The 24,274-nt window shown below is 45.4% G+C and overlaps 1 protein-coding gene across 4 annotated transcripts in view; it reads left to right on the top strand.

Annotated features, from left to right (window-relative positions):
- LOC144104608 (cytochrome P450 3A14-like) overlaps positions 1–24,274 on the top strand; it is a 209,938-nt gene that overhangs the window by 24,055 nt on the left and 161,609 nt on the right. For 2 of the 4 annotated variants that reach the window (XM_077637719.1, XM_077637743.1), the window contains exons 2-3: positions 15,736–15,832; positions 16,630–16,682. The exons of 1 other annotated variant lie outside the window; for it this stretch is intronic. In XM_077637719.1, the coding sequence (XP_077493845.1) occupies positions 15,736–15,832; positions 16,630–16,682 (150 nt within the window). The remainder of the gene's footprint in view (positions 1–15,735; positions 15,833–16,629; positions 16,683–24,274) is intronic. One more of the 4 variants, XM_077637735.1, reaches the window with a different exon arrangement.

Here is a 24,274-nt window from a genome sequence, read left to right as displayed (position 1 = left end):
GAGCGCCCTAACCGCGGTGGCTCAGTGGTTAGGGCGCTCGACTACTGATCCGGAGTTCCCGGGTTCGAACCCGACCGCGGCGGCTGCGTTTTTATGGAGGAAAAACGCGAAGGCGCCCGTGTGCTGTGCGATGTCAGTGCAAGTTAAAGATCCCCAGGTGGTCGAAATTATTCCGGAGCCCTCCACTACGGCACCTATTCTTCCTTTCTTCTTTCACTCCCTCCTTTATCCCTTCCCTTACGGCGCGGTTCAGGTGTCCAAAGATATATGAGACAGATACTACGCCATTTCCTTTCCCCCCAAAAAAAACAATTATTACTATTAAACCGCGACGTGTATTGAGAATATAATTCAATAATCTTTAATACTGACAGGCAGAGCGAGAAAAGGCACCCATTTCTGAAGTAAGAATGTTGCAAACTGTACTGCTTCAAGCGAACTCGCTCTCCCTTAAAGGAATCGCTCGAGAATATACCATTACATCGTTCTATTGTTACTGTCCAACGCGCTTAATTAAGAAGCATTTCATCAGTGACTGTGCATTATTTCTCCTTAAAACCTCCTGCAAAATAAGGGGGAATAACGGGGGTGAGAATTCAAGTATGAGCCCATCTCTCAGAAACAAGATTAGAAGTGTCTCAAAGATCATGGTTCTTTGCGGAAGGAAGCTTTGCAGTTTGCATTCACTTGAAAAAGTGCTGCGACTCAACAATCAGAAACCCAGTATATTTTTGTTCTTCGCCGTACACCCGCTGCATCAGAGGCGATAACACGCTGTTGTTCATACCGGTTTTCCAAACACGAGCACACGACAAAAAGACGTTATGCTATGCAGCATTAAAATTATTTGAAAATGGCGCCATATACTATTCGATGGGAGATGCGGCGTGCATGGACAAAGTAGTAAGATTTCAGTTTTGGTTTTTGCGAAAGTAATAAGGTTTTTAAAGCCCGAGTGGAGAATTTATACTTTAAACCAATGGCCCCTCGTGATCTTGGATGCTAGAGCAAGCTACACTTGGCATGAGTGCAACCAATACAGACATGACCGTGAAATTGCTTTCTGTTTCACTTTTTACCCATTTTGCCCGGAGGCGGCGGAAAATCATCCGGGCAGCAAACAACTGTGTGCGCCGGTGTGTTGGCGTCGGCGGCATTTGCACTCCTGGATTACGTTTTGATAGAAATTCATCATAATCGTCCTCTTTCGGTAAGTCTACACGATAATTTTTATTCATTTGGTCTCCATAGCCACTCTAAGCAGTGCTGTGTGTGCAGAGCAGATTACGTGCGCGGCGACAAACTTCCTATCCGCGTTTGTAAGCGGCGTTATAAGCAGCGGCAGCCGCTATGTTCTCGAATAATGCGCTTACGTCTGTGCCGCTATGTCTTTCCTAACGCGCGGAAAGGCACTCGGTGCGAAACCCGGGACGGTAAGCCCTCCTCGCGAGCTCTCTACTGGCTATTCCGTGTTGAAAGGTAGGTGCACAGCCAGAAATATCGCTTAGCCCGTGAGTGAAGGCCAAAATGAAACTATGCGTTAGGTAGAGCCGTGTGAGCACAATTTACTTGGCATCTGCGGCAAAGTACACTCAAGTTCTGAGGTGGATTACAATTATTTTTATTCTTTGTGTTATCACCTGTCGGGACCATGGAGTACTGTTCATTGAGAGGTGTGCATTAATTTCTTGTCAGTTGTAGCACGGCCGGTCTCGAGGGGAGCGGGCGCTTCTCTTCTTAGGGCCTTCGCAATAGGGTCTGTTTCCGCCTCCCGCCGCACCTCGGTGGGGTCGCCACTGCCGCACCGCTCCGCCGCTGCGACTACCGTTCACGCGGAAGGAGAAAACGCGCGCTCGCTCCCAGTTCGGCCTGCGTCAGTGGTAACCGTCAAGCCTTTATATTTTACCTCTTTACGCAATGACCGCGTAGTCAGCCCCTTTGCCATGGGAGAAATCTGAAACAACGGATTAACGATTGCACGCTCTCTCGTTTAGCCCGACTGTGTATGGTCGAACGTACTGCTTCGAGCACGGACGTTAACGCGTTCTACCCTTATATTTGGCTAAAAAGCAAGGCTATCGGCTTACATAGTTCGTCTTCCGGCAGGTTATTTATTAGTGTGTAGTATGATATGCGGCATGCAATACTTGGATGGCAAGTTTCAAAGAGTAAGTGATTCTGCAGCGTACATATAGCTCCTGAAATTTCAAGCGCAGCTGCTTTATTTTGCACAACAGTGGCGTTAGCAAGAATTAATGGTGCTCCCCAGGAAAACGCATCATGTCATTCACGAAACGAACGGGTATAGACGGAACCGAACCCTGGCCGCTGGAGCAGAGCACGTTGCACGCACGCGACGTTCAAGATCTCCTCTTGAAACAGCATTTTGAAGTTTGGCGCAAAAATTAAGTCAGTAGTTGACAGTAACTGCAAGCATGAACTAACTGCCAGCAAAGCAAAATTAGTTCGGAACTGCGTTCTGTCAATAAAATCGGCCTTTACGAGCGAACAGACTTATCTGAGAGGCGATGACTATAAAAGCTTTGCGTATTTTCTTGCATTTCTGTAGCCTCGTCATCGCTTTCGATAAAACTCCTGAGGGCACGAACTTTCCTCACGTCACTCAGGAAACAAAGTAGCACCCCAAAAAGAGGTTTTAAGCAACCTAACGGTGCTCCACTAAAACTAACAGCAATGCGCGTTATACCAGCTGGCTTAGCTTACAATGCAAGGAAATAAAAATTAACATTTTTGATGCTTACATCTTAATAAAACTCCCCGAATTTAAGAGAATAAAGGGCACTGGGCATTCAACTGCATAATCTGAGATCTTTCGCAAATATATTTAAACCAATTTTTTTAGGCAGCTTCAGGACACGCCGCAGGTTAAATATACGTGGACAACAAAAAATGGCGCTCTTTATGGTAGCTGAAGTCAATCACTGGACATACATACTCTCTGAAATTGCAATACTCAGTACGCGTCATATATCTGTGGCAGCATACGCAGCTTGTACTGGTTGCTTCTGTTACGTTCTGGTAGCGTTAGTCAGGCCAGAATGACGACAAGGAAGCTTGCGTCCAAGTCGAAAATTGTTCATTGGGCGAACTCGTGTCCTCAAACAGGCGGCGCAGCGACAAAACAAAATTTAAAACTGACAAGGCACTTGAAGCATTAGACGCCTAATACGCTTACAACAATTTTTAACATGAAGAGAGACTTGTGCGCGGCTACAGTCATTCCAGAGAAATCAGGTGGCCTCTCGTTTTACAACAAAAGCCGAAAGGCCGCGTGCCATTGGCTTCGAGCACGGAACAATGCATTACAGTTCTTCTTGACACTTGCTCGCACATTAGTAATTAGCATTATTTTCAGCTATCGATACAGGCCTCTCGTTCAAGAAAGTTGTGATGTATATGAGGGTGAAAATAAGAACATTCAGGACGTGCGAAAAGCGATATCGGTGAAATTAAGTACTATATACATCTCCCAGCAATCAGTTTATTTGACAGTTCAACGTTGGTGTACATGAGTCTGACTTTCAACTTTAAAGGTATCGTCTCAAGCCACCAGCTACGGCGCTCTCGGATTTGTGGCTCACGCGTCGTAGAGAATATTTTACTCGATATAGTACATGTTTAGGGACGAGCGCAACACTTTCGTTCTCCAAGATTTCATTCTTTTCCCCTTAGCATTAACTTGTCAATTAATCACGGACCATGAGACATACGCGAGGAAGTGATCAGAGTATTTCCCTCTGCATTTAAAACCACAAATGCTCGACATAGTTCTGAGAAATGTGAGAGTGATTCCATATTTTAAATGTTTTCATGGAGCAAAGTTTATGACGAAGAATCTGTGCACAAGTGGACTGTGTTGAAGATACGCAGCTTAAGCATCTGCATTTTGCTTTCTTTGATTTCTGTGCTGCGCTCTCCATGAACCAACGGGCTACAGCGCGAAACCAGGCAAAAACGATTCGCCGCCGCAGATGCAGGCGTGGAGCCAGCGGTAGGGCCGTCGCGCCTCTAGCGGCGGCAGGCGGTGTAACTCTCAGAGAAAAACTCGCATTGCTTCCGCGGCGTATGCGAAGGCCGTATGAAAGAGCACTCGCGCGCCCCCCTCGAGGCCGGCCGTGGTTGTAGCCGCTAACTCGGTGCGCGTCGTGGGCAGCGAAGTTTCACCGAATATGTTTTGTAACGCTATTGACTAGAACTCTAGGCGCTTGTCAAAGTTGTAGTCAAGCGGCGGTGGAGGAATGCCAATAGAGTGATGGTTGAAATAAAACTGGTTGCCGGCGCAAATGGCGAGCGTGTACGAACACCGCGAAGAACCTATATACGAGCTGCAACCCGTCTCCCCTTTCGTTGCACACATATGGATTCGTCCATCCCTGTTTTCCGAGCTGTTGGCCGCCGCCGCTGGCCTGCGGGCAATTCATTTCGAAGCCTCAGTAAAGGTCCCCCCGACAAGAGACGGCTTACATTTCGTTCCTAGAGGCTCGTTCATGAACCCCGCTTATGCGTGCACAAATTTCTCCAGTACCAGAGTATGCGTTTCTGATCTCAGACTGCTACATTAGAAAAACGCCAATTGAACTTGGCGCTTATTTGCGCCACGAATGCAATTCTGCTCGCGCTGTTTTATTATGGCTACGAACGCGTTAATTGTTTTTGCGAAATAAATCTTACTTTGAGCGTGTTCGTTGCTTTCGTTGATTTTTCTATCAGCGTTAGGTTAGGGTACCTGCATGCAAGTGTCTCCTTTTTACTGCTCTGTCCGGGCTGTACTTGAAGTTGTGATGGTATTTCATCCTTACAATAATGAGCTTGTTGTCTGAAGCTAACGTATGGTTCTGAAATGGCGCTGCTGCAACCACTATGTGCTGTTTGAGTTTTTCTGGATAATGAGCACGGCATGGAAGCGCTGTAACCCGCTTGTTCCAAAGAGCGCACGCTGGTGTATGAGTATGCTGTTTCGTCTTTGTGTTTCAAGTTGTGGGCGCAAAACCGTGGTGAACTGGTTCGCAGTCTGCCTAGTAGGTTTAGCATGGCTTATGCCCGTTTGAGTATCGGCGTACGTACCAGGCTTCATGCAGGGTATTTTGAAGCGCTTGTTAAATAGCGGGTATAATAAATGCTTGAATATTCTCAAGTTGGCATCGTTTTGCAAAGAGCACTGAATGTACGTTTTATGGGGTGGCATTCTCAACAGCTCGTAGCGAGTCAATGATGATAAGTGGCACAAGTCTTCTAAGTATTCTGTTCCAATTAATGTAAAGGGAATGCATACAAAGATCAGTATTGGCAGTAGGTATTTAGTGTAGAGGTAGAGTGCTGCACGGAATATTGGTATTAGTTACAATGTTTTATGACAACCACTTAGAATTTGTCATGCGTATTTAGTGAAATGATTAATCCGGCGCGATGGCTCAAGGGTTATTGTGTTCTTCAGGTGCTCAAGTTATTCCAGGCTGTCAGTTATGCTATTTAAAGCTACGTCAAGTTGTCGTCACCCCTGCAAAGTAGCGACGATAACGGCGAGCATCACGTAACCATCTCTGCCATTGTTCAGATTACCCACTGTGCAGCCGTACATCTCACTGGTCATCGAACGTGCCCTGAAGACGGACGGTAGTCTCGAGCTACGGACCACGAAGGCGTGGTCGTCGGTGCCACCCGGAAATTCGGGACAGCATTAACAGTTCACTGTGGGCTATAAAAGATTCCTTCCACTGGGCCCTCACTTGGCAGTGGTGACGATAACTGCGAGCATCATGTAACCATCTCTGCCTTTGTGCAGGTTTGTGCATAATTATGCCTCACTGAATGCGATTTTGTTTTCCTTTTATGTCGTCGCTGCTGCTAAGTGAATGGGGTTTTTGTAAAAGATCTGAGCGTACTATAGCTCATTGTGGTTGCCGTCTTCCACTCACTGATAGCATCTTAGCCACATGCTCAGAGTGCAAATTTCATTTTCATCGTGTGCATGTGCTGGAATAACAGAAGAATCTTTAAATGCTAAGCGCGAATTCAAGAAGAAAGCATGGAAATGTGACTATTGTCAAGGCAACCGCAAGGGTAAGGGCACAAGCACCACAGAAAATCCGCAGCATGATTACTGCACACTGAAATGAAGCTTGATGCTCTTTTGCCTCTGTCAAAAAAGTTTCATTCATTTGAGTCGCCAATGCAGTTGCTCTCTGATAATTTTGACGACTTTCAGAAACACCTGACTGCTCAAGAAAAAACCACGAAACAAGTAACGAAGCGAGTTGAAGGGCTGGAATCTAACAATGTAGGTAGTGATATAGCTCAAATGAAGCAGGACCTAGATGACTTGGAGTGGCGTGGCCGCTGTCTTACCCTAGAGCTTCATATATTGACTGAAACCAAGGATGAGGACTTGCTAAGAAAAGTAAATGAGATTGCAGAAAAACTGCAAGTTAAGGCTATTACACAAGATGGCATTACCGCTGAATTACAGGGCTGAATTACAGGGCTGAATTGATGAAAACATTGCAACCTTTTCAACACGCACTTTGTGGAAGTTGGTGCTTCAAATGATATTTATGGTACATTACCGTCTGAACAATACATTAATGTTCAATGTCCTCAAGCTGTATTTCTCACTCCAACTTTCGCCGAAGAAGTCCTGAACATAATCATGACGCTGAAGGACAACTGTGCATCAGCCTTCGATGATGTGAAAGTTTCCCCCGTGAAAGCTGTAGCCGCACTGATAACTCCAGTCTTTACGCATATATGCAACTGCATACTTCAAATAGGGACATTTCCACACCAAATGAGGCTTGCGTGTGTTCCAGCTATTCATAAAGGTGGTGCTTTTGTAGACTTGAGCATCCATAGACCAAAGTCAGTGCTTTCAGTCTTTTCAGAAGTTGCTGAACACATAATGAACAAAAAAATTGTCAATTTCCTAACTCTGCATAACTTGATAGTGAAAGAGCAGTTTGGATTCAGAAAGACTAAGGCAACTGAAACTGCTTCACTTTATAATAAACAGAAAATTCTTGACAACATTAAGATATGAAAGCTTACTTTGGGTTTATTTCTTTATTTCAGCTAAGCCTTTGATTGGGTTCATCATTATGTATTATTAATAACACTACCGTTCTATGGAATTCAAGGTACAGCGCATGCCCTGATGGAAAGCTGTTTAATTTGCAGGTAACAATACATCACAATAAAAAGCACCCAATCTGATCGAGGCGCAATTAAATACGGATTTCCACAGGGATTATTTCTAGGCCCCATATTATTCTTGATATATAAGAGTGATATTGCAAACACCCCAGGCTGCTCTGAAATAGTATTACATGCAGATGACACTAATGTATTTTTTTCAGGTTGCGATGAAAGCTTCGTTTACAGGGAAGCAAATGAATGGCTTAACTATTTAGACTTTTGGTTAACCTTCAGTAAACTAGACCTGAAGATAAACAAGACGGAATAGTTGATTTTCAAGCCTAAAGGTAGCAAAAAAGAAGGTGAGTTCAAATTGAAGTTACGGAATAACATTATCAACCAGTCTAAGAGGATTCGCTTTCTAGGCGTTATCTTTCAGAAACGTTTCTCTGGAATTCGCACACAGAAGCTCTTCGAATTGATCTTTCACATGTTTTGGCATACTAAACAGGTTTCCAGTAAAGCAACAAACTTACTATGCTCCCTTTCATTCATTTTTAACATACTGCTCCCTGGTATTGTCAGACACAATACAAATAAACCTTGATTAACTGCACCCTCTGCAAAAGCGCTCAATACGTGGAATTCGAAAATTCGAAAAATAGAACAATGCTTGCCATACTTTAAGATCTATGACATACTAGAGATCAGTAAGCTATTCAAATATAAGTTATTTTTTGAAATCGTGCATCAGTATATGTTACACTGTTCAAATTTTGAGGTTCAATACAAAAAGAAACACACTCCACATCTCCTTAGGGAAGATAAAATACAAGTGCCGCAATATCGCACCAACTATGTTGATGTGAGATTATGTACGCAAATAACAAATTTATTGAATCAATATCTAGCCATCTTTGAATTATTATCAACCTACCCATCACTACCTAAAAAAACACTAAGACATATGTATGTACCTAATGGAATAATAAGTCAAAGATTTTCTTTTGTGTCATGGATCATATTTCGGTAGGTTGTACGTGTAAATAGTATTCGGGAATCCGTAAACATTTTTTCATATACAGAAGCATGCACGCAGTCCTCAGGGTTGTCCATTTGTTTTGTTTTTGTGCTTGCATACATATTTGTTGGTTGTTGTACGATGTACTGTACTGCAAATGTGTTCGAATATGCCTATAGTGGTTGCCACTGCTGTCATGGGTGTGATGGCCTCATCAGGCAAAAATGCCATTAGTCTTCTCACCCAGGACAAATTTTGCATACTTTGTGTCCCAAATAAACTGTACTGCCACTGCAACCTGAAGGATGCAGGTTCGATCCTGGTCTACCCGGTCGCATTTTAATAGAGGCAAAATGCTAGTGGCCTGTGTTCTATGCAATGTCGGTGCACTGTAGGAAACCGCAGGTGGCCGAAATTACTCCGCAACCTTTCACTACGGCGCCTCTCAAAGCCTGAGTCACCTTGGCTTTTTGGACCCCATAAAACCAAACCAAAACATCGACTAGCTTTCTTGAATGGGATAGCCAGGATATATATGCCTTGCGTTGTAAAGCACATTTGTACAGATGGAGTGCGAATTTTTTTCAGGTCATCTTATTTTTTCCTTCCACTGTACATGCCAACATGCCCGGATGGCTTACTGCAGACAAGAGGTGGCAAGATTGCTTCTGAGGAAACTATAGTCGGACCGTTATTTTCAACATTTATTTTTATGTGGTGCATTCTTATGGTGCATGTATTGCATATTCCTTGCCTAAATAGCTTGGAAATAAACTGAATTGTAAGCATATTTATCGTGTCATTTGTGAAGACCGTGTGGTTACCTATTTCAACAGTTGTAGACTGTCTATAGGCAGTCTATAGACAATGGTCTACTAAAGGTTTTGTAGACAAAGCCCTATAGACTGTCTATAGGCAAATGTCTACAGCATTGCCTGGCCACATAACTATGGAATATCTATAGACAGTCTATAGACCTATGTCTACTGGACCAGTAGACTTTTGTCTATAGACAGAAAGCTACAGGAAGTGTGTGGCATAAGTCTATAGATCACCATCTATAGACTGCCTATATACCTGTGTCTATTATCAGTAGACATTTGTCTATAAAGGTCTATGGACAGTATTTTATAAGAAGTGTATGGCCATAAATCTATAAATCTTCTATAGACTCTCTATAGACCTGTGTCTATAAACTGTCTATGGACCTATCGACTTTCAGTAGACATTTGTCTTTGGACTGTCTATAGACAAAAGTCTACTAAAAGTGTATGGCCATAAATATATAGATTGTGTATAGACTGTTCTAAAGCACTTGTCTATAGAAACTCTATAGAATTCTTAGGCTAAAGTCTATAGACAGTCTATGGACTGTCTAAAGAAATTTTTTTAAGGGTTAGACGAAGGAGATTGTAGCTTCGAGAGAATACTTGGGCTTTTGGGACATCCTGTGAAGAGAAGACTGGGAGAAAAGCCTTCTAGAGGACCAGTCGAAGCTCTCTTTTTAATACACGTCTAAGTTTCGACTAAACCTTCCACAGCAACAAGGCGAGATGGCTTCAACTCAAGCATCCAGTACAACCCTGTCGTACTTAAGCCGTCCTGAGTGTAACGGCGACCAAGGGAAAGGCTATGTCAAGAGGGAATCAGGATGACAGCACTCGGTGTGTACGCAAGGAAGCATAGCACGGCAGATACGCAAATTTTTTCCCTGAGTAGAGTTGTAGAAATGTCCACTGTTTTCTTGTTAAGACCCATAATCGTATCGAAGATTAGGAACGATGGTGATGTTGGCAAATATTAATTTTCGAGCACAGTTTTTTATCCTTATTGTAAGAACGCCCTATATTTTTCTCTGGCTGTCGCATTCACACTAATATTCATGTTTGTTCATAGGATGTATTTGGCATAACCGCTGAAGGAATCTTGTGCGCAGCGAAAAAAAATTGGATCAAGGGTGCTTCGTTCAAAAACTTTTTCGGGTGCCTTTATTTAGCACTCCCTGAATTCACATACGGCTTGCATCTTACGTATCACACAATATCGTACGATCGTCTTTTTTTCCTGCTCGCGGTAACCAATTTTTCAAAACACGCACAAGCTGTAGCGCACAATCAGCACTCACGCGCAGCTAGCCTTCCGTCCTAGCGCAACCAATAACGTAGCGAAGTTTCTTGAATTGTGGTAAAAAAAAACGTCTTGAACGCATTCTCAACGCTCAATGGTGGCGAAGTGGAAGCTACAGGCCTGACAGGTTGGAAGGTTAGCGCGGGCGTGCCCGTACCAGAAGCGCTGCCGAGTGGAGGCTGTGTTATTGGGAACATCTTAAACGACGTTTACCGCTAGCGGCGCCGCGGGAGGCAACCAGTCATTTCCCTCTGTCCCTTTCTCTCAAGACTAACTAGGCGCAAGGTTCCGAGAACAAGATGATCATGCCTACTCACCCGGCGTAGCCACATTAACGACACTCAGCGTATCTCGGCAGCGCTTTTTGGGTTCCAGCCCTTAGGGACCTCGATGCAGTGTTCGTTTGGTAGGTGTTCCGGCGTCCAACAATGAACACGCAGCGTGAAAGCAACCAGAAGAAGAGCGTTTATTCGGGAGTGCTTCCCAACATATATAGTGTACCGGCGGCTGCATGATAACAGCCACGTGTTACAGATAGCATGCTGGCCAGGGCGCATGCATAGAGCGCATGCGCGTCTGATACGATACATCTCCCTCAGTGCAATATTTAAAAGCCGTCAAGCACAATACGGGACACTTGGCGGAAATCCTGGTCGTAGTGAAGACGACTGGGCTGTCGCTTTTGTCGGGTGGACCGCCTTGGCACATATTGGGTGGGCTGGGTTGTCGGTTGGGTCGAAGCACCTTGCTGTCCTCTGTAAGGACGCGATAAGACCTTGGTGCCACCGGGCCCATGATTCGAGCCTTGGAGTCCCATGCATCCCCTCGTACACGTACAACTTCGTCTTTCTTGAGTGCTGGCAGATTTTTCCCTTTGGATGGCCTTTGGCTGCGTGGCTGGCGCCGAGACGTCGGGTGACTGGAGCATGACACGAAGTCTGGTAACCGAGTGCGTAACTTTCTGCCTTGGAGGAGTTCTCCAGGGGACCGGCCTTCGGCTACTGGAGTCGAACGACAGCAGAGTAGACCTAACCAGAAGTCCTCGTTGAGCTCGCCAGTCTTCTTCATTATTCTTTTCACAATTTGGACTCCTTTCTCGGCGAGGCCATTGGACTGTGGGAATCTCGGACTCGACGTCACATGCTGGAACTCGTATCTGGACGCGAACAAAGCAAATTGATGAGAAGAAAACTGAGGACCGTTGTCGGTGCAGATTTCCATAGGAATTCCATACCTTGAAAAAATTGAGCTAAGTGTGGCAATGACAGTGCACGTCGTTGTGTCGATTAGTTTTTCGACTTCAGGAAAGTTTGAAAACGCGTCAAACACGCACAGGTAGGAGCTTCCGCCGTACATAAAAATGTCAACACCTACTCAGTACCAGGCATGGTCTGGGATCGGCCTAAGCACCACTGGTTCGGTTTGTTGTTTGTAGGCGTATTTTTGACAAACAACAAGTCTTGACCATGTTTTCAATGTCCGCATTCAGTCGCGGCCAGAAAACCAAGTGGCGAGCTCTCGCTTTGCACTTATTTATGCCTAAGTGACCTTCATGAATGCGACCGAGTATTTCAGCTCTCATAGACTTTGGGATGACGACTTTGGTCCCCTTCATAAGAATGCCCTTGACTTCTGATAACTCGGGAGCGAATGGTTTCATCCACCCTTCAATTTCTTCTCCATTCCTCAGTTGCCGCAACGCTGTCTGCAAGTCTGGGTCAGTGGCTGTCGCTTCTACCAGTCGGTCAAGCAATTTGTTGCTTACCAGCTCCGAAGTCACGCTCACTGCATGGACGTCAACGTCATCAGTGAAGTCATCTTTGTCGCTTGGAATGGCCGACGATGATCTTGATAGCATATCGGCCAGGAACAGTTGTTTGCCTGGGACAAAGTGAAGAATGTAATCATATCTTAGCAAGCGCAGAAAGAACCGTTGCAGTCTTGGTGGCATGTCGCCAATGGCTTTCAAAGCAATTTCTAACAGTGGTCTGTGGTCGGTCTCAATTACAAACTTGCGGCCGTAAACGAAATGGAAAAATTTCTCACAACCGAAAGTAATGGCCATCGTTTCTTTCTCTATTTGCGCGTATCTGTGTTCAGCCTCAGACATTGTGCGTGATGCATAGGCGACCGGCCGCCAACTACCACCATAATTCTGAAGAAGGGCAGAACCAATCCCATTTTTGGAAGCATCTGCAACGACCTTCGTCTCCCTAGCAGGATCGAAAATGGCTAGCAAAGGTGGACCGCTCAAAGTGTCGCAGACAGCTTGCCATTCTTTGGAGTGGTTTTCGGACCATTCAAAAACGTTGTCTTTTTTAATGAGGCTTCGTAGAAGCGTCGTCCTTTCCGCCAGATGCGATATGTATTTTCCAAAATAGTTCACGACCCCGAGCATTCTGTGAACGCCGGCTTTGTCCTTTGGCTGAGGCATTTCACTTAATGGTGCGGTCATTGCGTCTTTGTTTTCCGTCTTTGTTTATAACATCACCCAAGAAGTCAATTTCGGTCACGCCGAATTTGCATTTCGCCGCGTTGAGATTTAGGCCGGCCTTTTTGGCCATTTGCAAGACTGTGTGGAGGCGAGTATAGTGCTCTTCCCTTGTGCTCCCCCATATCAGTATGTCATCGATATAGATTCGCACCCCTGGAGCATGGTCGAATATTTCATTCATAGTTCTCTGGAGAACTTCAGGCGCCGAAGCAATGCCGAAGGGTAGTCTCAAGAAACGGTAGCGTCCAAAGGGCGTTCCAATCGTGCACACCTTTGACGTAGCCTCATCTAAGGGGATTTGATGGAAGCCCGAGTACGCGTCGATGCGAGAGAAAAAGCTGCACCGGCAAGCTCAGCCTCAATGTCTTCTCGTTTCGGCATTTGATAATGCTCTCGCTTTAGGCACTCATTAATTCGCCTCGGGTCAATGCATATGCGCAGTTTTCCATCCTTTTTGCGTGCTGCAACAAACGGGCTCACCCAGTTCGTCGGTTCGCTGACTTTGGCCACGATTCCAGCATGTTCCATCCGATCCAGCTCTTCTCGCAGGGGCTCGAGCAACGCCAAGGGCACCCGTCGCGCCGGCTGGACTACCGGTGTTGCATCCTCCCGCAGAACCATGTGGTACTGGCGTGCTAGACAGCCGATGCCCTGAAAGAGCTCTGGAAATTCCTTGACCAGTTGGTCAGTGCTGTTTGTGTGCACTGCGTTGACAGAGCGAACCACTAGTCCTAACGCTTCGCTTGCAGACAGCCCAAGTATGGCTTGGCTGCTCTTCTTTAAAATGAAAAAGTCGAAATGCCCACTTCGGTCGTTCACAGTCACTTGTACCGTAGAGACCCCGATGTGCTTTATAATGTCGCCGGTGTATGAGCGGAAGACGGAGGGGCTTGCTCTTAAAGCAGACTTCGCTTTGAGCCTTTGAAAAACGGAGTAAGGCAATAAATTCGCTTGCGAGCCTGTGTCTACTTTCAGAGACACTAGTTGGGAGGACACTCTCGCGTGGACGACCCAATCGGCTCTGTTGCCTAAGCTGACGTCGAGGATTTCGAATCCTTCCTGCTCGTCACGTACTGCGCTCACTTGAGAACTTTTTCTGCAACAGGCCGAGAAGTGGTCAACGCCACGGCACCGAAAACATGTTTTGCCGAATGCTGGGCATCTGCCACGTTCGTGGGAGCGGTTACACTTAGAACATTTGAACTGCCTGCGTGCTTTGATCTGAGCCACTTCCTCTTCTCGATGGGCCTCGTCTTGCTCCGAACATTCCACAGTTTGTTCACAAGCTGGACATTTGCCCTGCTGGCGCGTTTTGATTTGTGCTACTTGTTTCTCCGCTTGAGCCCATACATTGTTTTGCTCGGCGCATACCTCTTCAGCTTTGCAAATGTCCTCTGCCTTCTGTAACGTAAGGTCCTTAACTTTCAACATCTTTTCGCGCAACTTCGCGTTCTTTGTTCCAAAGACAATCTGGTCCCTGACCATGGAGTCAGTTAGGCATCCAAAATTGCAACTTCGTGCAAGTCTCTTCAAGTCCCTTGAAAAATGTTCGAAAGGTTCGCCCTCAACTTGCGTTCTTGAGCGGAAGACATACCTTTCGTACACTTCGTTCTGCCGCTGCTTGCAGTACTCCTCAAACTTCTTCGTAACTGTTTCATAATCTTCCTTGCTTTCGTTCTCAGAGAATACAAAATTGTTGAATACCTCTAGGGCGTCCTCTCCGGCCACGGTGAGCAGCAGTGCGGTCTTAGCTCCCTGCGTCCGTGGTTCTTTCGGCGGCTCCGTGGCCTGCAGGAACAGCTCGAACCGCTGCTTGAAGAGGCTCCAGTTCTTCGCTGTGCTACCGGACAGCACCAGCGGCTGCGATGGCTTCACTAAATCCATCTTGCCAGTGCACAGCGACGCCCCTTCCACCCGCGTGTTACTGCGTATGCGAGGGCGATCCCACTTCTGACACCATGTTCCGGCGTTTAACAATGAACACGCAGCGTGAAAGCAACCAAGAAGAGCGTTTATTCGGGAGTGCTTCCCAACATATATAGTGTACCGGCGGCTGCATGATAACAGCCACGTGTTACAGATAGCATGCTGGCCAGGGCGCATGCATAGAGCGCATGCGCGTCTGATACGATACAGTAGGCTAGCCACACCTCCGCCGCAGGAGCTCTTCTAGCTACTGCAAATTTTGTTTGTTTTTTGCGAAATCCAGCCTTTTCGATTCTTTGGCGGAAGTGAGCGTCCAATACAGCTTTAAGACGTTGAAATTTATGATTACATTTCAGAAGCTTTGTCTCCGCTGTAGGAGAATGCGCAATTCTTGGGTCCCAAAATGGCGTCCCTCGATTGATCAGTGCGTTTCGGCACCCTACCAAAGAAACGGCGCGTTGCGGCACTCTGCCCACCCCCGCGGTATTTGTAGGCTCCAAACTATTTACAACAGCTTTTTACACATCGAGCCTCCCAGTCACATCCAGAGTAGTCACCGCAAGGACCGTTCGTGATTATCTCGCCTCTTTGACTTCGGCAGAAGCAGACAGGAGGAGTAGACGGTTATTTGGCTCGTGAAACTGAGATCTGAGAACGGCAATGGTTAACTTGTGAAATGATGAACCGATGCAAAAGAAGTCACGCAGAAAACCCAGAGACAACACGATCACTGGTGAAAGCGCAGTGTTCCTTTTTTTAGCTGGCACATTGATTTTCAGGTAAATCATGACTCGCTGTTGGCTTTGGCAAATCAGAGACACTTTTAGCGGCCTGATTGGCTGGCAGGTGTGCACGATTTGACGTGCCGTAGCTGGCATGTTGACTATGTGGTGATGCCTTTTTCAAATACAACCGGGACTGCTTCTCGCTGCTTCGTGCTCGGCACTGAACAACTGTAAGCTCTGGAATGTATTCGCCAATAGAGAGCATGAGCAGCGGTCCCTTTTTCTTGTTTCAGATGGCGATGGCGACACTTTTCTTACTTCAGAAGACTCGGCATTCCCGGCCCTCGGCCGAACCTTCTGTGGGGAAACCTAATGGAATATCACTCCACGGTACGCGACATGCAATTTTAGCAGCTATGAAGGGTGGCGTGACCGCGTTAACAGGGTGGAAACAGTGCTCACAAAATAGCTAGCCAAACGGGCTCACTGTGCAGTCATTCTGCTAACAGAAAGCCAAAAAAAATGAAACCGTAATCGACAAATAGTCAGTGCAAATTATTGGCAATGATAAATGTGTACATTTCGCCTCTGAGTGCGCATTCACTTGTTTGCACTGCTTGCTGCTCCGATTGCTCTTTACACAACACGCACTACGACTGTACAAGGCTGCCGCATGAGTGGCTCAACTGGCCTTGACAGAATGAAGCACCGACACGATCGCAGCACTTCTGGTCACAAAATCAGCAGAGCGTTCAGAAGGGATAGCGTATATACGACACAAGGATCGACTCACGCTGCGCTCACTAGTGCCTGGAGAGGGTGCAGCGTGTGCGTTTCCTTGGGAACGCCGACGCAGTTTTATCTGCGAGTTGAAACCAACTCGCCCAAGAACTAGGCTTACTTGATCCCGCTGCTTTCGGTGATTACAGAATGCAGAGGGAGAATGCGTGGCAGAGTATGGTTTTTGCGGCTAATAGATAATTAAGAGAAAAAAAAATAATTGGTACTGACCTCCAGTTGGACTTGTCAGAACTTTGTAAATGGGCAAGAGCTGCAAGGTGCAAGGAAGATTATTACTCTCTTTAGAAGGCATGATATGCTTACACTTTCTAGAGCCTTTTTAAACAATGAAGCCCTAAACTTGGAGATTATGGTCACACGCACAGTAACGGATGTGTTCTGCGCAGGACCTGTACAAGGTGATCGGCCGGTGGATAGAAAAATATGGCGACATGTTTGGGTAAGCGCGATGCAAACGTTTTTGGTTCTTCTTAGTTCATCAAAATTCTCTCTATTGATATATTACCAGATTCTATTGAGAGGCGCAGTTTGTGTGGGATAGGAAAGGTCAAGAAATTACACGCACGTATCGCGCCCACTAGCACTTCTCGCAAAAAATCTCCCATGAAGCCAACACAGTTTTTAACGTGGACCTGTAAGGCTAGGCTTCGTTGTTATTCACTTGTAAATGGTTAATACGGAGTCGTTTTTGGTATTGACCCCAAGAGTTTGGATGGAACGACGGGAAAAAATGTTCCATTGTTAAATTAAACTCTCTCGGCCGAAAGAAGGTTTACATGTTTTTGTTTAAAGCACAACCTGCAGTGACCAAGCACTACAAAACGAGAGGAGGAGGAGGTGGAAAGACAGAGAGATTAACCGGAAGACTAACTGGTTTGCTACCCTGCACGGGGGGAAAGGGGTTTGGGGATAAAAAGATGAAGGAACAACGGGACTAGCAGGAAATTGAAGTCACTATGCAAAGTCACAGCGTTTGGTAAAGTCACAGCCTATCGAGCAGGCCACAAGTTCTGAAGAAGTCGAGGAATACCTTGGAGGCCTTCACCGCCGATGATCGCCGCGGCCAGTGCCCGAGAATCTTCCTCAGTGGGCGTGGATCTAGACGATCCAGCGCACGGCAAAGAGACTGACCACATTCAAAAAGAATGTGGAATATAGTCTCGTCACACGAGCAGATGGCACATGGAGGGCTATCAGCCTTACCTATTAAGAAAGACTAATGCTTGGTGCAAGCTAAAACAAGCTACACGCGACGCAGCAAAGTTGCGTCATGCCGTGGTAGGCCGGATGGAAGCCGCAGCTTCAGATCTGGGTCAAAGGATTTTAAGCGCAACTTCGAAAATTGGCCTGAACTCAACACGGCAAGCGTGATGTCCAGCGCCAGTGGCCTAAGCCTACCCGCTCCTTCGGCTCTCGAGATTGAAATGGGCACGCAATCGCCCTCACGGTGAGCAGTTCTCGCGGCCTCTTCAGCACGGTGGTTGCCTACGATGCCGCTGTGTCCTGGCAGCCATTGATAAACAATATCGTGCCCTTTATTGATGGCGTATTTAGCTCTCGGATTTCCGCAACCAGTTGTTGATGGAACCCATGATGAAGCGCAGATTGCAAGCCTTGGAGGGCTGCATTGTAAGCCTTGGAGGGCTGCCTTTGAATCAGTAAAAAGAGACCATTGCTGGGACGTTTTTTCACTTATATGCTCAATGGCAATACAAATGGCATTTTGTTCTGCACCAGTCGATGAAGTCCAGTGTGATGTTTTCACTTTCTTAGCTATGGTCCTTACGGGGATGACCACGGAGCCCGAGGAAATGGAAGGGATCACTGCGCCATCGGTGTATACGTGCACTCGGTGTCCGTGTTTCTCGTGCAAATATTTTATAGTGGTCTCTTTTGTACCTTCGACGATAGATCAGCCTTTTTTATGCCAGGTATGCAAAAATACAAACGAAGGCGCAGACTCCATAATGGTTCATAATGATCCATAATGGTTCGTGTACGGTTAGGGAGTACCTTAAGCACCGAAAAAGTTCTATCACAAGGTGTGCCTCAAGAAAGTGTGCTTTCTCCCAAGCTTTTCAACGTCGTAATATGGCTGGCCTACCCGATTCGTTGCAAAAAAACTGCAGGCAAGTGCGTATGTCAAAATATGCTGACATCTGTGTTTGGATTACTGACTAACAACACAAGCGATTAGCACTGATAGCTCGACAGGCTCTACTTTTGGCACAAGCTTACCTTCAAGGTGTGGGGTTGTCTCTATCAGTGAAAAAATCGGGCTGTGTTCTGTTCCCAGGTGAAGGAAGACGTCAAACACGGTTGAAGTTACACCTTGGTCATTCTTGCATCCGCCAATTTAACCACACGCGTTTCCTGGGCGTCATTATTGACTTCCGTCTACAGTTGCGAAAAGCTGTCGACGCGATTGCTTCATCTCTATCTTCGCCTCTTAATGTGATCCGTAGAATTGCAAGTTAGCATCGGTGAAACCATCCGTCTTCAATGGTCAACCTTCATGAGGCGCTGGTGGTCAGTCGCATATAGTATCAATTACCTTTAATTTCCCCATCGGCATGCAAGCTTGAACGTATCCAAGTTGTTCACAAAAAGGCCTAAGAAGAGCCATTGGAGTTCCTAAGGCGGCTGCGAACAAGGCAGTACTTCATGAGTCTATATCGAAACCTTTTAGTCTTGTCGCTTCTGAGATACTAGTAATGCAGCTTGGCCGCCTAGGAGAGACGGTAGCTGGGCGATCCTTTCTCAAGCGGCTCTGCAAGAGATATGAGTCGAAGGCCTACTTGGCACTTAATACTCTTGGCCTTAATGTCCGAAGGCAAAGGAAATGGTTGAAGCCCCCTTGAACATTTGAAAAAAGAGTATGTCCGCCATCTTCAAATTTTCACAGGTGGTTCGGTGGACAAGGTCAAACAAGCTAGCGCAGCGGCTTTTCACATTCCTTCTTTGAATTGTATGTGGTATGTATGCTTTACTGCTGTCTATCATGCACAATGACCGAAAGTTTTGCTATTGAGGCGGCTTTACAGAAGTTAGGGTCTTGTCCTGCTCAACCTGCTGTCATTCGGATTCAAAATCTGCCCTCGAGAGTTTAGAGCGCGGATTCCCTACTGACTCCCTGTCTATAATCTCTCTACGCTTGACGCAGAATCTGCAAAACAGAGGCTTACTCTCACATAGGAGTCAGAGGCAGTGAGGTGGCAGACAGTCTCGCCCATAAAGCTCTGTCAAAGAATCCATCTAAAAAAGTACCTCAAGGTGGAAAAAGTCTCTACAGGAAAACGATGCTAGATCATTTCAGTACCCTGTGGAGTGCTCCCCACAAGCTATGTGTGACAAATTAACTTAGAAGATCCCAGGTGACACTACTGCTTCGGATTCGCATGGCCTCTGCTCAAACTCCTGCCTGGATGCATTAGAGGGGCATGTAATCGTCTCCTCTATGTTCTTTATGTGGTGTGTGCAGATATATTGAACATTATATCATGCGCTGCCCAGAGTACAACGCGGTAAGGTATGGGATGTTCGATTCCTTCAAGAACACAGGAACCCTTCACAGTACCGTTCAGGACAATGTCTACCAGTGGAAACCAGGCATGGAGAAGGCAGGCTGCATGCTTTCTCTTAACATTTCTGCAGGACACTAATCTTGTTCCTAAATGTTGACAGCAGGAACGGTCTATGGTCTACTGTGATTGAATGTGTGCGTAGATGCTGTCTTCTGGAGTGGACTATGTTATACTGTGAGTGAATGTGTGTACGGATTGTGCACTGCAATGGACTGTGTTTCTACTGTGTCTGAATACGTGCATAGATTGTGACTTCTGGATTGGACTGTGATGTGGACTGTGTGAGTGAACGTGGGCATAGATAGCAACTGCGGGAGGGGAATATGTGTTATTGTAAGTGCCTGTGTGCATTGTGGGGTAGATCCGACATGTTTAGGAGATTATTAACATAGAAGTGACGCAACGGTGGAGCAATTGCCAGCAGTATAAGCAAGGCTTATCGAACCTCTAGCTTTCAACACCTCAACTCAACTCCATAATAGAGACGACGGTCTAGAGGCTGGTGTAAATTGGCCTGGTGGGAAGTCGCGATGGGCATCAATATTTTCGCAAATGATGTACGCGGCCGGAAAGCAGGAATACTGGCAAAATGGTGTGCGGGAATCCGAAAGAGGTGACGAATATGCGCTCTCAAGGCTTCGATTGTTTCTCAGGTAGCCACTGGATTCTCCTGGGCGAAGAGCACTGTTGCGGCTGTAGACTCACATTTTGGCCCATCGCGACTTCCCACCAGGCCAATTTACACCAGCCTCTAGACCGTCGTCTCTATTATGGAGTTGAGTTGAGGTGTTGAAAGCTAGAGGTTCGATAAGCCTTGCTTATACTGCTGGCAATTGCTCCACCTAGCGTCACTTCTATGTTAATAATGTCCTAAACATGTCGGATCTACCCCACAATGCACACAGGCACTTACAATAACACATATTCCCCTCCCGCAGTTACTATCTATGCCCACGTTCACTCACACAGTTCACATCACAGTCCAATCCAAAAGTCACAATCTATGCACGTATTCAGACACAGTAGAAACACAGTCCATTGCAGTGCACAATCCGTACACACATTCACTCACAGTATAACATAGTTCACTCCAGAAGACAGCATCTACGCACACATTCAATCACAGTAGACCATAGAGCATTCCTGCTGTCAACATTTAGGAACAAGATCAGTGTCCTGCAGAAATGTTAAGAGAAAGCATGCAGCCTGCCTTCTCCATGCCTGGTTTCCACTGGTAGACATTGTCCTGAACAGTACTGTGAAGGGTTCCTGTGTTCTTGAAGGAATCGAACATCCCATACCTTACCGCGTTGTACTCTGGGCAGCGCATGATATAATGTTCAATATATCCGCGAAGAGCACTGTTGCGGCTGTAGACTCGCATTTTGGCAGTCCTAGGCAGGTCTGGAGAGCTTGAGGTTGAGAACTTTGTAGACACCGTATGTTCCTTTGCCTCAAGTTTCCTAGTGCAGGAATAGTGTAACAAAGTAATCTTATGAATAATGTAGCATACAGCTGGAGAATCAACTGCAGTGATGCTACCCACGACTTCCCTCTGATAAAGGAGAGAACGTGAACGATCGATGTCAGTCGCATTTTCATGTGCGAGACATGTGGGTTCTATGTTAGATTACGATCGATGATTACTCCAAGAAAAACGATGGCTTCTTTCCGAGGGTACTGTTGAGCCACTTATGCATACAGGAAAATTGGACATGCTTTCGCGTGTAAAGGCAACAAGGGAACCTTTTTCATTTGAAATCTCCAGGGCTTGAAGGCGGACGTAGCCCGTAAGAATGCGGGCCGCCTTTTAATTATGTTTTTTAAATATATGCAGCGCCCGAAGGCATTAATGCAGGGGGGAAATACATGTTGTTTTCGGGAGGTCGCTGTGGTGAGAAAGAAAAATAGAGTAAAGAGCAGGATGGCTCCACAATATCAAACCAGAAAAAAATTAAAAGAATGAACGAGCAACTTAAACGAAAGCACCGCGCAAGCAGCTACACTTCGGACAACAAAGCCCGAAACAAAGTTTCACTGTGACATTCAGCAATTTTCTGTGACATTCAGCAAGTCCGTTTTAATCGCTGACAGTGTGTGGAGAAAATGAATAACGAAAGACATTGGTCCGAGAACTAAATTCTCTTATTTTCTGTTGGTGATCGCATTTCTTAGACACAAAATGAGAAGGCAAAAAGTAGACTTTTCTTTATACTCTAACTATTCCGAAATACATTCTGTAGAGCATTTCTTACCGCAAAGTTTTTCTACGCCTGCTTAATAGTCGCCATTCCAACCCATCTTTAAGTAATGTAACGCTAGACGCGAAGTTATCATTATTGCAGACAAACCGAGCTGCACGGTTTTGTGTCCTTTCAAGCATGTCAGAAAGAAGTTTAGTATGGGGGTCGCAAACCGTATAGGCGTGCTCCAAATATATGTTACGTTTGTGAAGCAAAGTATTTCGCTAATTTTAGTAGCCGCTTTTTTGAAATTACGTTTGATGAAATTTAGCATATTGCAAGCCCTTGCTAATATGTATTCGTCTTTCTTTATTTCAGGTTAGTTTAGGTAAAAAATAAACCACCAAATATTTGCATTCGCTCAGTCGCGAAAGCTGTACAGCGTCGAAAGTATAATAAAACGGAGATGGGTTGTGTGGACGACTAAAGGAGACAAATTGACACTTAGTGGTGTTAAGAGACATCTGCCAGTTAATACACCACCACTATATACAGTACAAATTTCTCTGAATAGAATCATGGTCAGAGGAACATTTTATGCTGTGATAAATGACGCAGTCTTCTGAATACAGACGTATTTTGCATGACATATTATGAATAATATCATTTATATATGTCAAAAACAATAAGGACCCCAAAACAGATCCCGGAGGGGCTCCAGAGGTGACTGCAACATAATCAGATTGTGAGCCCTTAATTACAACGCGTTGCTTGCGATCCTCTGGATAGCACTAATCCAGTCAATTAGAGACGAGGGAAGACCTAGAAAAGATAATTTATGCAACAACAAAACATTGAGAACATATTTAAACCCTTTTTAAAGTCCAAAAATATGCAGTCAATCTGTATACCATGGTCAAATGAAAAAAAAAGATCATGACTGAATTTCAAGAGATGTGTTCAACACTAATGGCGAGATCTAAAACCATGCTCGAGTTCGGTGAAAAAACTATTGCATTCTAAATGTTTTTATAGCGCTATACACTATGTGTTCCGTCGTTTTACTGCATACACTTGTGAGCGAAACTGGTCTGTAATTAGATACAATGTGTTTTGGGCCGCTTTTATGAATTGGGACTACATTTGCAGTTTTCCATTTTTAGGTAAAGATGAAGAACGTAAGGATTTTTCAAATATCAAAACTACAAAATGGGCACTCACGTCGGAGCAAGCGTTTAACACGTAGAAAGGTAGGCCACCAGAACCATTTGCCGAGGAAACATGTATACTGGTAAGCAATTTGACAACGCCATTGTAGGTCACAACGCGTTCAGGTCATAGGCTCTAACACAACGTAATGAGTAACCGGCAGTTCATGATGAAATGAAGTTTTGAAAGCAGACTGGAATTAAGTACTCAAGTAGAGGCCTTCTCGTAGTCATCTGTAACCAATACACTGCGATTGTTTAGGCTCCGAATGCCAGTTGATTATCTCCTGTTTCTTATTAAGCACATCCATATTTATTTCGGGTTCTTCTTTAACTTACGACCTAGTTCTAAGATTTATTTTTCTTTTGCAAACCTCGTTTGCTATTTTGTATCATTTACAAGACAACGAAACATGTCACCTACTCTAGGATTACGATGCCTCCTGTGAGGGCTTAGGATACGATGTCTTTTATTAACCAGTCACCTGACCTCTTGATTAACCCATAGTTTATGTCTGTGTTTTTTAGTTGTCGGAATTTTGGAGAGAACGTGTTTGCCAATAAGTTGTTTCAGGGTGCATCTGTGTGTTTTCCACTAATAATTACTCTCTAAGGACTGATTTAAGTGGCAGAATTCCGGCAGAAAATTGGCAAGCTCATATGAGAGAGAAGCATACTCGCCCTCATTAAAAAAGTAAACCTTCCTCGGTAAGTCGGGAGTACACGAAAACGGCATGATTCGAGCATAGGCAACAACGCAGTCGTGGTCAATAATACCCGGAATGGCAAGAGTTATCAGATACCAGTGAAGCCTGGTTTAAAAAAAGCAGGTCTAGAACAGAAAACCGGCTAGGACCATGCCTAGTAGGCTCAGTAACATATGCCAATATTAAGTCGCGAAAAGCTAAGGGAAGTGCTGATAAATTACTAAGGACTGTCTTATTGTTCAACCACTGAACTTCAGGCCTATGGAAGTCGCTGCCGATAACGTCGTCGTTCTTTATTGTAGACAGAAAGTCAGACTATAATTATGAAATTTAGGTGAAGTGAGAGCCG

Source organism: Amblyomma americanum, chromosome 1 (genome assembly GCF_052857255.1).
Source record: "Amblyomma americanum isolate KBUSLIRL-KWMA chromosome 1, ASM5285725v1, whole genome shotgun sequence".
Lineage (NCBI taxonomy): Eukaryota > Metazoa > Arthropoda > Arachnida > Ixodida > Ixodidae > Amblyomma > Amblyomma americanum.
The sequence above is the reverse complement of the archived record's forward strand: the minus strand, read 5'-3'. Positions and strand labels throughout refer to the sequence as shown.